Source organism: Stegostoma tigrinum, chromosome 35 (genome assembly GCF_030684315.1).
Source record: "Stegostoma tigrinum isolate sSteTig4 chromosome 35, sSteTig4.hap1, whole genome shotgun sequence".
Classification (NCBI taxonomy): domain Eukaryota; kingdom Metazoa; phylum Chordata; class Chondrichthyes; order Orectolobiformes; family Stegostomatidae; genus Stegostoma; species Stegostoma tigrinum.
Window position 1 is genome coordinate 14,274,502 of NC_081388.1, and position 13,942 is coordinate 14,288,443.

Here is a 13,942-nt window from a genome sequence, read left to right on the forward strand (position 1 = left end):
ATCATGGAAACAAGCCCTTCAGCCCAACTTGCTCACGCCACCCAGTTTTCATAATTAATCTAGTCGCATTTGCCTGCATTTGGGCTGTATCCCTCTACACCTATCCCATCCATGTCCCTGTTCAAATGGTTCTTAAATGACAAAATTGTACTCGCTTCCTCACTGCTTTGTGTGAGAAAAAATTGCTCCACTGGACACTTTTGTATCGCTCCCCTCCCACCTGAAACCCATGCTCTCTGGTTTTAGGCTTCCCAACCGTGGCGAGAAGCTGCTGGTGGTATGCCTTATCTATGCCTCTTATGATTTCATCGACCTCCACAAGGGTCACCTTTCAGTCTCCTACGCTGCCTAAGGCTGCGTCTGCTAAAGCATAGCTACAATCTTTGAGAAACTAAAATAGCAGTTGATTAGGAAATTGGAAGGGGACGGCCTGCGCATTGAGGAACTCAGTTGGGTTGTAGTATTGGCATAATGCCATGCAAATGTGGAGCCTGTTTTGCACATTACAAGTTGTGTGAAAGGGTTGAGAGATTGTAAATAGTTACTCGTGTGATAGAACTGGAGTATTCCTGGAAAAGATTCAGGCTGCGTAAGTTTTTGACCTTACACTCAAGACATAATTGCAAGAATGCCAACAATTTATACTGCATGAAATGAAGGTATTGATTAGTTAGCAAGTGGGTCCTGGAGGGCACAGTGGCTCAGGGGTCAGCGCTGCTATCTCTAGGCACCAGGTTTGATTCCACCCTCAGGCGACTGTTCTCCCTGTGTCTGTGTGGGATTCCCCCCGGTGCTCCCGTTTCCTCCCACAGTCCAAAGATATACAGGGTAGGTGGACTGGCCATGCTAAATTGCCCATAGTGTCAAGGGGGATGTGTAGACTGGATGGATTGGCTGTGGGGAATACAGGGATAAGGTAGGGCCAGATGGGTCTGGGTGGGATGCTCTTCAAAGGGTCAGCGTGGACCCAAATGCTAAATGCCCCAAACTGTAGGGAATCTATGATTTCCCCACAGCAACGCCTTGCTGAATGCACCAGGGAACATTGGCCCCACACCACCCACCCCATGTTTTCGTTTGATTAATTAAGAGGGAAATTGATACAGATGCTTGATTGAGGAAGTGAAGAGAAACTTTCTGGTAGCCAAAACATTTTCAATCCAAGAACGCAAATTCAAGGTAACTTGGCAAAAGAGGTTTTGTTGAGCACAGTCAATTAAAACAAATTTGAAATGCATTGCCTGAAAGGGGTGATTAAAGTGTGCAACAGTAACATTCGGAATGTAAATGTTTGAAGATTAAAAAAGAATCAAGAGGATGGTGAAAAAGCAGAGACTGGGTATAATTGGACAGCTTGTTCGAAGAGCTGCCACAGCTACCATGGGCTGAATGGCCTCTTTATGGAATCTTTCAATTGAAAATTTTTTATATATAAGAATCATATTCCTTCAACATACCTTATATTCAAATACCTTGGGAGAGCGACAACATGCCACAAACAGCTCTGAGGTAAACAACCTGTTAATCTGACACTGGCTGAAGGAGGAATGTTGGCCAGGATAACTGGAGAGGAAAGGCTCTTCTTTCCTCAAGGACTAACGCAGTATCTGTTGCAAACCCATCTCAAACAGCACCTCATCCTTATTCACCCCTGGGATGTGGGCCTTGCTGGCTAGGTCAGCACGAGTTACCCATCCCTTGATGCCCCATGAGCTGAACGGCTTGCAGACCATTTCAGAGGGTAGTTAAGAGTCAGCTGGATCCATGGGTGAGGAGTCAGGATGAGGAGTCAGGAGTAGGCCAGTTTCTCCACCACTTGCTGGTTTAATTTCAAATTGCCAGCATCTGCAGGGTTTTACTAAATAAAAACCGAAAGAACTATGGATGCTGTAAATCAGGAACATAAACAGACGTTGCTAGAAAAGCTCTCTGAAGAAAAAAATCAGAGTTAATGCTTCGGGTCTGGTGACCCTTCCTCAGAATCCAAAACATTAACTCTGATTTCTCCTCCCAGATACTGCCAGATCTACTGTGCAGGTTTTTGCCCAGTTTGAACCCAAACAGAGATTTTCTCACAACACACGGATAGAAAGACCTACATTTTTATAGCGCCCTGCATTATCTCAGGATGGCTCAGAATTCTTTACAACCTTCTCCCTTTTTAGTTGTACTGAGACGGTACCTACACAACACAGAATCTTAGAATACCTACAGTGTGGATGCAGGCCATTCAGCCCATCGAGTCCTCACCAACCCTCTGAAGAGCATCACACCCAGACCCACTGCCCCTACCCCATCCCTGTAACCCTGCATCTTCCATGGCTAGCCCACCAAACCTGTACGAGTAATGAAGCATGGCTGATCCTCGCTAACCTGCACATCTTTGGACTGTGGGAGGAAACCAGAGCTCACAGAGGGCCCCATGCAGATACGGGGAGAATGTACCAAGTCTACACAAGCAAACAGTCGCCCAAGGGTGGAATCGAACCTGAGTACCTGGTGCCGAGAGGCAGCAGTGCTAACTGCTGAGCCACTGTGCCATCCCCAAAGTGGACTGCTGCAGTTCAAGAATGCAAACCACTCCTGTCACATTTGCCGAAATGGACCACTACTGGCACAGTGTGGTATTTGCCACCTCTACCAGTATATGGTACTGGGTGAGAGGTGCTGACAGCAGTTCCATTGCCACCAACCCTCTGTTTTTGCCCAATCTAGTTCTCAGTGGTACAGGATATACCACTACAGAGTATCTACAGAACAATCGCTAGACTTGGATGACAAGAAGGTTTGTTGCATGACAGCAAGAAGTACAACCACATATTTTCAGGCATATTGTGTGTGATGTCAATACCTTCATGATATCCAAGAGCCCCAAAGTGTCTGCAGAAATATTAAACTTTTAGACACACGTTTACTTGAAAAAAAACCCACATAAGTCAAAAAATGACTGAATGCCAATGCAGTGGGTGTCTGGATAGAGACAGAACCTGGAATATATCACCTAACAAGGTGTCAAGAAAGATTCAAAGCGATGGACAAAGGGATAGAGAAGAAATGTGTAACCACTTGCAAGTTATCACAGATTGTTAACATGATGAGAGTTAGTATAGCAATCTGGGCAAAAGACATGGCAGGCCAAGCAGCAAAGGAGCAGGAAAGCTGATGCTACGGGCCTGGACCCTTTCTCATTTTCTGAAGAAGGGTCTAGGCCCGAAGCATCAGCTTTCCTGCTCCTTTGATGCTGCTTGGCCCGCTGTCTTCATCCAGCTCAACATATTGTAATCTCAGATTCTGCACCATCTGCAGTTCCTACTATCTCTGGGCAGCAGACATGTTTTGTGTCTTTCTCTTCCAAAATAATAGAGAAAAAAGCAATTCAACCCTGGTCTGGAGTTCTGTTGAAGGGTTCTGACGTTCTTGTTCCTCTGATGCTGCCTGATCTGCTGTGTTCCTTTAGCTCCCCACTGTGTTGACTCAACCCTGATTTGTGTGTGTTAGAGAAAAACAATGTGCAGTGGAGCGAACGTATGAGAAGGCACACAATGCCTCTTCGTCCTCAGGAGGCTAAGCAAATTCAGCATGTCCATAAGGACTCTCACCAACTTTTACTGTTACAACGTGGGAAGCATTCTATCTGGGTAGGTCACAGCCTGGTACAGCAACTGCTCTGCCCAGGGCCATAGAAACTGCAGGAGGTTTTGAACACAGCCCCGACCATCATGCCAGCCAACCTTCTATCTATCTATTGACTCCATCTACATTTCTTCTTGCTGTGGAAAGACAGCCAACACCATCAATGACTCCTCCCAGCCCAGTTATAATCTCTTCCAACCTCTTCTGTCAGAAGTAGCTACAAAAGCTTCAACACACCTTCCAACAGAAGCAAGAACAGCTTCTTCAGAAGTCTAATAACAGCAGGGAAAAGACTTCTCAAATTTTAAATCTGACGTTGACCTTGCTCTCAGTGCACCTTCTTTGCAGTCGTAACTTTGTATTCCTTGCTCTGTTCAACCACCATATCATCTTCATATGTTACGATGTGCCTGTACCGTACGCAAAGCAAAAAACTTTTCACAGCACTTAGATACATGTGACAATAATAAATCAAGTCCTCGGTGCTCATTTGTTCAAATAGGCTGAGGTATCTATGTGAACTACACTGGGTGCTAACACTAGTGTGTAGTGAACGTCACGGTTGGATGAACAACCCACCAGACACCCCTCGAATGTAGGTATAATGATTCTCTTTGAGTGCCAGAAACAGACAGGCAAATTGAAACAGAATGAAAGAATTCCAACTAAACTGCCAAGCCAAGAATCTCAACATCAATTGACAACCATCAATACTGTTCACTCTTCGGAAATGATCCAGAAATACATCTTTTTATGTCTATCTATTTTTTAAAAACTCATTTCACATTTCTAATCTGTGCATGTGTGTAGTGTTATTCTTTCTTTCTGTGTTTAGTAAATTATAAGATCACTCTTTTGTTAATCCAAGAAAGCCTGATTAAATTGGCTTCTTTTATAATGTAATTTCATTCATTCTGGGAGAAAGTCATTGTCAAGGGAGGTGATCCTTTCTAAATTAACATTGTAGCAGCTATTCAACTAAACTAAACTAGTCCCATCTGCCTGCTCCTGGCCCATGTCCCTCCAAAACTTTCCCATTCATGTACTTATCCAAATGTCTTTTCATGTTGTAATTGTACCCATGCCCACCACTTCCTCTGCAAGTTCATTCCACGCACGTACCAACCTCTGTGTAAAACATTTGCCCCTCATGTCTTTTTTAAAATTTCTCTCCTCGCACCTTAAAAATGTGCCTCCTATTCTTAATATCCCCCATCCTTGGGAATAGGCAACTATCATTAACCCTATCTATACCACTCATGATTTTATAAACTTCTATTTGGTCACCCCTTAACCTCCTACACTCCCAGTGAAAGAAGCCCCAGCCTACCGAGCGTCTCCATGTAACTCAAACCTTACGTCATACAACAATCCCTACCTCCTCAAGGGCAATTAAGGACAGGCAACATTCCGTGAACAATAAATGACACTGTGTTGTCAAACTGTAATACAGGAAAGATAGCTGCCAATTTACCCACAATAAGCTCTTACAAACAACAATAACCTGGGGAAAGGTCAACAGACTCAAAACGTTAACTCTGTTCTTGCTTTCACAGATGCTGCCAGGCCTGCTGAGCTATTCCTACAACTTCTGTTTTTGTTCCTGATTTACAGCATCTGCAGTTCTTTTGGTTTTTAACAACAATCTGGGATTTTTCTTGTGATATCATTTGAGGAACAATTACTGACCAGAGAAAACATCCCGTTTCTTCAGGCAATAAGACCATGGAATTTTGTTTTACCTGAGGGAGTAGAAAGGATTTAACATTTGCACACTGTAGGGATTTGATGATTCTATGATCTCATCTCAGAACCACCCACCCTCCAAGACGTGGGGGCATCAGCCTCAATTTTCTTTCTCAATGTTCAGTTCCCTGGAGTGAGACATGAACCCAAAACCTTCGGACTCCGAGCCAAGAGAGCTACCATCGATCAGTAACATTAAACCGGTTGATACGGCCGAGTCCAGTACCAGCACGGGCTTGATTACTGCTGTACAGAATGGAGGTTACCAAGGCAGCTGGAAGTAGGAACTTACACTCAAAAGCTTAAAAACTATGTGATGTTAAATCAGGTGGAAGTCGAGTTTTTAAAAAAAATTTAAAATATCACCCAGCTCTTAAATAGGGATGTGGTAAATAGGTGACCCCAATAAAGGTCATGGCAAGACAGTGTGGAGCTGGAGGAACACAGCAGGTCAGGAAGCATCAGATTAAGGCCTTGCCAATCCAAACCCAGTTAAGTTTTATCCTGCACTTGTGTACAGAAATAAAATTAATTTATAGCACAGACCACTGTTGACACCCATCTCAGCTGCATCTTTAGTTAGCGGCAGGTTGTGGGTGGGCACTCAGCTGTGAGGGCTGGAGTGTTTCTGACGCCCCCCACCAGTCTGAGATCTCTGGGGGTCACAGCAATCAAATAGTGAGGACAGGACAACTCCCCGCCCCCGCCCCCGAGGCATGTAGACAGTGCATTTCCCAAACAATCCCCACCCCCTACCTTGCCTTTAAGGTCCAGAATAAAGACTGCAGAGGCTGACATTGGGGTCTGCGACGGCTCCACAAGTTGCTGAGAGTCCCAGGGAGCAACTTCCTCCTTCCTGCCTGCCTCCCAGGTTGTACCAGCCCCACACCTCACGTCACCGTCTACAGGTAACAACCTGCCAGTGACCCACCCCTTAAAGGCGCTGCCTAGGTGAGCCGCCCAGCTCTTTTATTTGGGGGTCCTCCGACAGCAAGCAGTCGCGGGCTCCTCCCAAACCCCAGTGAGGGAGGTGGAAAGCTGCCGTCGCCACCCTCTCAGACACAAACAGGAAAAAAAAGAGACCAGGAAGAGGAAGAGCAGGGAAAGTAAGCTTGCCAAATATTTACTGCCAAGAGTTTGAGGGCTGGAGGGGTTTGGGATTTTATGTAATCATCCCTGCGATTTCTTAATCAGCGTTTCTTTGCAACCGCGCAGGCCTTAATTCTTCTGGAATTCAACTCTACAGTAAGTTTTGGAATCATTTTAGAAAGGTTGCAGGATCCTCCCTCTGGTTTCCTCACAGTCTGAAGTTGACCATGGGATCAAGGTTGATGGCATTGTTGAGGGAAGGAGAAATGGGGAGACTATCTCAAAGGTCTTTTTCATCGTTAGGATGTCCACGCATTGGAATATAGCACATTTTTGCGCCTTTACCCGCACTTTGATGTTTGTCATTGTCCAGAAAAATCCCACTGCGAACTTCACAACTGTAAGTGCCCCCCCCCACCCCCATTGGGCACATGTCAGGGTCAGGAGGTCACTGGTTGACCCCAAGGGTAACTTATAATATAGAATGTAGAATTCCTGAAGTGTGGAAACAGGCCCTTTGGCCCAACAAGTTCATACCGACCCTTGGAGCATCCCACCCAGACCTATTCCCCCCGATAACCCACCTAAGCCACACATCCTTGGACACTATGGGGAAATTTAGCATGGCCAGTCCACCTAGCATGCGCATCTTTAGAAACTAGAGCACCCGGAGGAAACCCACGCAGACACAGGGAGAATGTGTAAACTCCACACAGTCACCTAAGGGTGGAATCGAACCCAAGTCCCTGGTGCTTTGAGGCAGCAGTGCTAACCGCTGAGCCACCATGCCACCCAAAAGTTATCAAAAAATTCTTTTATGGAATGCAGGCATCGCTGGTAAGGCTGGCATTCATTTCCCATCCCTGATCTTCTACTGAATGGCTTGCAGGGTCATTTCAGATGGTTAACAGTCCGAATTGTGGAACTCCCTCCCCCAGTTACACCTATGGACTTCAGTGGTTGAAGGAGGCAGCTCACCACCACCTTTACAAAGGGGCAACTAGGGACAGGCCATTGATGCTGGCACCAGCTGGCAACACCCATGTCCCACAAGTGAGTTTCAAAAAACTTTTAAAAATTAGGTGTCGCCCCATGAGGACAGAGATGAGGAGGATTCTCTCAGACGGTTGTGCGAATTTGGAACTCTCGATCAGCAGGCAGCGGAGGTGGGATCATTGTGTACTTTTTTTTTAAAAAGGTAGCGATAGAAAGCTTCATGTTAAGCTGGGGAAACAAAGGTTATTGGGTTGGGGGGGGGAGGTGCAGTAGATGGGAATGTAGAGTTTAAGGAACTGACGGGTCAGCCGCAATCATATTGAGGAAACTCAACAGCCAAATGGCCCACTGCTGTTGATTTATAGATTTATACATGACCACCTGTTGTGCAAGGGGAATGAGTCTGAGTAAAGCTGTACGATAGGTGACATGTGAGGCTGGATGAACACAGCAGGCCAAGCAGCATCTCAGGAGCACAAAAGCTGACGTTTCGGGCCTAGACCCTTCATCAGAGAGGGGGATGGGGGGAGGGAACTGGAATAAATAGGGAGAGAGGGGGAGGCGGACCGAAGATGGAGAGCAAAGAAGATAGGTGGAGAGGGTGTAGGTGGGGAGGTAGGGAGGGGATAGGTCAGTCCAGGGAAGACGGACAGGTCAAGGAGGTGGGATGAGGTTAGTAGGTAGCTGGGGGTGCGGCTGGGGGTGGGAGGAAGGGATGGGTGAGAGGAAGAACCGGTTAGGGAGGCAGAGACAGGTTGGACTGGTTTTGGGATGCAGTGGGTGGGGGGGAAGAGCTGGGCTGGTTGTGTGGTGCAGTGGGGGGAGGGGATGAACTGGGCTGGTTTAGGGATGCAGTGGGGGAAGGGGAGATTTTGAAACTGGTGAAGTCCACATTGATACCATATGGCTGCAGGGTTCCCAGGCGGAATATGAGTTGCTGTTCCTGCAACCTTCGGGTGGCATCATTGTGGCAGTGCAGGAGGCCCATGATGGACATGTCATCAAGAGAAACTTGTCCATCATGGGCCTCCTGCACTGCCACAATGATGCCACCCGAAGGTTGCAGGAACAGCAACTCATATTCCGCCTGGGAACCCTGCAGCCATATGGTATCAATGTGGACTTCACCAGTTTCAAAATCTCCCCTTCCCCAACTGCATCCCTAAACCAGCCCAGTTCATCCCCTCCCCCCACTGCACCACACAACCAGCCCAGCTCTTCCCCCCCACCCACTGCATCCCAAAACCAGTCCAACCTGTCTCTGCCTCCCTAACCGGTTCTTCCTCTCACCCATCCCTTCCTCCCACCCCCAGCCGCACCCCCAGCTACCTACTAACCTCATCCCACCTCCTTGACCTGTCCGTCTTCCCTGGACTGACCTATCCCCTCCCTACCTCCCCACCTACACCCTCTCCACCTATCTTCTTTGCTCTCCATCTTCGGTCCGCCTCCCCCTCTCTCCCTATTTATTCCAGTTCCCTCCCCCCATCCCCCTCTCTGATGAAGGGTCTAGGCCCGAAACGTCAGCTTTTGTGCTCCTGAGATGCTGCTTGGCCTGCTGTGTTCATCCAGCCTCACATTTTATTATCTTGGAATCTCCAGCATCTGCAGTTCCCATTATCTCCGATAGGTGACATGGTGGGTGAGGGCCTGAAAGGGTTAATTCTGAGGAGTCACACTGTCACCCAGATTGGTGGAAAAAAACAGCTGAGGATCTCAAAAAGCTAATGAAATAACTCCACAGAGGCTGGCCACCCTTTATTTACAGGTGGCATGGCCTTGACACTGATCCAACTCCCTGAGAGTGAGCAGCGCTGCTGACACTCCTGTTTATAATCTGTCAGCCAGGGCTCCCTGATTGGTCCAGGTTAACAAGGCCAATCAGGGAACTCATACTCAATGAGATCCACCTGGCCAACCTCATTCCAATCGTTACACCCGTTCCCTGGGCTCAAGCTTCCTAGAACTTGGCTTTTTACCGAACTTGGCAAGTTTCCTGAAAATTTTTCTCTACAAGGCCCAGCAAGCTTTCTCACATAATCTTCCTAAACTCACCTCATTACCTCTGCACTTTGCCCCTATGGTGTGACCCCCCCCCCCGACCTTGTCATATCATCTCTCTCACCACAAGAGACGATGCTGATCACTGCCGGGATCTCCTGGGATCCCTGGCACTGATGCCACCTGAAAGCACAAACATGCACCCGGTCATGATCTGGCAGTCTGCAGCTGCCCCGCTCAGTGTGGTTTATTTGCTACTGGTATGTTGATCAGAGGGCTGTAGGCATCCTGCTTTGTCAGCAGGACAGTTGGCAGTCCTGCTGAATGTGTCGTGACTGCTCACGGAGCGCCTCCTTTGATGTTGGTAACTGATGGCGGTCCAGAGGAGCTGGAGTCACCAGGTGCCCACTTGGACTTTCCTGTCAGGAAGAGTGTCTAGTTTCTACCTAGTGGATGGGAAGATGGGAAACTACACATCACTGAGGCCAGATGACATCATAAGGAGATGTTAACAAATGATGACAGCCCTCTCGCCACTCACCTGTGAGAATCCTGTCTCACCATTTAACATTTGGCTGGAGCTAGGGCTTATCTACGCTCAGTATCGGGAAAGTTCCTGTCTGCCGATCTCCTGCAATTGCCCTTATGTTTTTGTCAATGTTGTCTAGGATCTGGGAAAATTCCACCTTGTGTTTTCTTGATTCCCAATTCATGACAGTAGATTACCGGTAATCCCATATGCTTTAATTTCACCTAGTAACCTCTTATGGCCGGTCTCTATCAAAAGCTCTCTGAAAATCCAAATACATCTTTGACCAGTTCTCTCTCATCAATTCCAGTAGCTACTCCCTTGAAAAACTCCTGTGGGCTTATCAGGCCCGATCATAAACTCATGTTGACTTTGTACAATACCGTTCTGTATGTTTTAAGTGGGCCGTTATCACATCTTTTATAATAGGTGCATTTTCAGGAACTAATTGATGGCCGTCAATAAACACACAGAGCTAGACCCTACATATCTTCCATGGTGAAGGAAAACTGGAAGTGAGGTAACCCAGCTCAACAGACACCTGAGTTTTAAATAACAGGCGGGAAAACACGGCAACAATTCATCAGAGGCTGCACCGATGATGTTACCCAGCAGAATAATGAAACATCTGCAGAACAACAAACCAGCTCAGCGAGCCAACCAACCTCAGCACCCACAACCCGAGCTACAGATCTACTGTAAAACCTTAGAAACCCTTCCTGTTCATGTACCAACCCGGATGTATTTTAAGTGTTGTAATCGTAACAGCCTCTACCACTTCCTCTGGCAGCTCATTCCGTACACACACTACCCTCAGTGCGAAAAAGTTGCCCCTCGGGTACCTTTCCAATCCTTCTGCTCTCACCTTAAACCTATGCCTCTAGTTTTGGACTCCCCTACCCTGGGGAGAAAAACCTGGGCTATTCATCCTATCCATGCCCCTCGTGATTTTATAAACCTCTATAAGACCATAAGACATTGGAACAGAAGTTAGGCCGTTCAGCCCATCGAGTCTGCTGTGCCATTCAATCATGGTTGATAAGTTTCTCAACCCCATTCTCCCGCTTTCTCCTTGTAACTCTTGATTCCCTTGACAATCAAGAACCTACCTCTCTCCTTTGTAAACATACTCAATGACCTGGCCCCTACAGTCTTCGTTGGCAATGAATTCCATTGATTCACCACTCTCTGGCTGAAGAAGTTTCTCTTATCTCCGTTCTGAAAGGTCTTCCCTTTGCTCTAAGGCTTTGCCCTCAGGTCCTAGTCTGTCCTACCAATGGAGACATTTTCCCAACATCCACTCTGTCCAGGCCTTTCAGTATTCTGTAAGTTTCAATTCGATCCCCCCCTCATCCTTCTAAACTCCATTGAGTATGGACCTCACCCCTTATGTACTCAGGAATGGAACCCTGTCTGTAAGCTGGGGGCCACCTGTATTCTTTTTTTGTAATTCCCGGCTTTCTTGCTCCCTCCTTTTATAAAATAGCGGAGTTACATTTGCCAACATCTAACTAGCTAGGACTGTTCCATAATCTACAGAATATGTCCCATTTTTGACTAAATTCCCTGCTATCAGACGCTGTTCGGTAACTCGGCAGAGCGTTAGGAGGTCTGTCAGTGCAGATTATAGCATGACTGAGGGTGTTTCAGTCGGACCAAGATACAGCAGGAAAGCAAAATAAGATTGCCCTCACTTCTGTGGCTGCTGTAGGGGCTGGAATTTTGTTGTGTTTTTTCTTTTGTTGTTCTGTTATTTTTCACAAGACTGACCTTCCCAATTGACCCTGGGACCCTGGTGTGTCTTCTGTTCAACGCTGATTAAACTGGCTCTCCTTGCCAGAGGGAGTAAATATAAGGGTTCACAATGTTGTGTGGTTAACTGCGATGCCTTTGGCCTGTGTGATTTCTGGGTTTATCTATGTTACCAGCCAAAGCCACAGAACCCACTCTGTCGTAAATAAGGAACAGCGACGGTCTCCATTCCAATCCCCACCACGTCCTTTTCCCTTCCTCCCTACCCTGTTGGCAGCTCTCACAAGGCTACGCAAGACCTCACAGCCACGGAAGGTGCCAAGTCAACATTTAAAACAGAGAGGGAAAAGGAATGTCACATAAACAGGACAATGTTTTAGCAAAAGGATGCTGCTTCAAGTTCACACAATGTTTATTGAGGTTAAAAGAAAAGGTATTTTTCAAAGCTTGAGAGGGAGGGAAATTTCAAGTTGGAGGGTCAGATCAGTGGAAAGGCTTGCGCTTTCTTGATCAAAGAAGAAATCAGATTTCTATAAAAAGAAAGTAATACTTCAGCATGAATCGGCCACAATGGAGGTTCATTTTAAGGTATACTTTATGTCACCAGTGTGTCTCATTCACGTGTTTTACTGGTTTTACCTTCTGGGATAGAAATCAGGAGATAGCACTTTGGACTGTTTCTATAAAAAGTCCCCAAACCCACCCAGCATGTTAGTGCTTTATGAATAAAATATCCTTGTGATTTCTTTTTAAAGGCGAGAATATTTATCATTTTCATATGGCTTTGCACACACTTAGAATCATAGAATCCCTATAGTGTGGAATCAGGCAGTTTGGCCCATTGAGTCCACACTAACCCTCCAAAAGCAAACCCACCTAGGCCCGTGACACTCCTATAACCCTGCATTTGCTATGCACCTAAGCCTGCACATCCCTGGACACTACATTAGCCAATCCACCTGACCTGCACATCTTTGGACTGTGGGAGAAACCAGAGCAAACCCTTGCAGACACGGGGAGAACATGCAAACTCCACACAGAGCATCACCTAAGGGCGGAATTGAACCCGAGTCCCTGGCACTGTGAGGCAGCATGCTGTGCTAACCACTGAGCCATCTACCTCTTGTAACCTATCATTTTCTTTGGCACTAAGGAAAGATTGGAAAGACTGGAGTTGTCTTCTTTGGAACAGAGGAGGCTGAGGGGAGATTTAAATGAGAAATGTAAAAATGTGAGGCGTTGAGATCCAGTTGCCCTGTCGATACTTGTGTGGCCTAGAGAGAAGAGAGTATATTGTTTTCCTGAGTGGTCCATGACCAGGTGCAGAGGAAGAGTTAGGAGGTTCGGAAGGGAATTTTCTTTTCCACACAGGAGGTAGTGGGACTCTGGAATTCCCCTTCTGAAAGGGTAATCGAGACAGAAACCCTCACCTCATCTTAATAAGTCCCTAAAGTGCTGTCAAGACCACAAGGCTATGAATTGAGATGGGAAGAGTGGGATAGTGCTGAATAGCTCCTTCTCAGCCAGCAAGGACATAGTGAGCTCCCCTCCAGCTGTGAAGTTCCATTTGTGGAATCTTAAAAGTGGGAATAGTACCCTGTACATGACAAAGCACCAGCTATTTCTTTTCTCTTCCTGTCACTTCAAGGTGTCAAGCTTACCATCACTAGTACCATCCCACATGCCCTGTGCTGGGTCATTGCAGCAACACTGTCATACACCTGATAACAGTAGAAAACTGACCAAACCACTGGAAGCAAGTTCAAAGCTAATTTGCAAAAGGGTGAATATTTTGAAAAGAAAAAGAAATTACAGGATTATGGGACAAACTGGTTAGCTTCTTTCAAAGAGTCAAATTGACTATGTTGGGCTAAATGGTCTCATTTAGTATGGGAACAGCAAAATAAAACATGATGGGTAATGTACTGAACTCTAGTATCATGGAAATGCTTGTAAGCGAAACATTGAAGGTAAGAAGATGAATGTTATCTGGAATGTAGTGACCACTTTTACCTGAAAAACATATTTGGAACTTCAGACTGTGACAGATGATGGTAAAATTGTATTTTTTAATGGATGAATGGTTTACATTTCTTAGGATAGCAGACCTGTGCTAATGATGAATGGCCTCAGCCTTTGCTTTTCAAGAGAAATATCAAGCATGAGATGTAGGATCAGTGGAAAGACCAGCATTCA

General features: G+C 46.3%; 1 protein-coding gene across 3 annotated transcripts in view; it reads right to left on the reverse strand.

The window, feature by feature from the left end:
• LOC125447358 (AP-1 complex subunit mu-1-like) overlaps positions 1-6,415 on the reverse strand; it is a 38,797-nt gene extending 32,382 nt beyond the window's left edge. Inside the window, exon 1 of one of the 3 annotated variants that reach the window (XM_048521672.2) lies at positions 6,141-6,415. Coding sequence is in view for 2 of the 3 variants with exons in the window: in XM_048521670.2 (XP_048377627.1) it covers positions 6,136-6,177 (42 nt within the window). In the remaining variant the exon portion in view is untranslated. Of the gene's footprint in view, positions 1-5,322; positions 5,356-6,135 lie in introns of those variants that run through there. The other 2 variants (XM_048521670.2, XM_048521671.2) reach the window with 2 other exon arrangements.
• Positions 6,416-13,942: the final 7,527 nt, after the last annotated feature.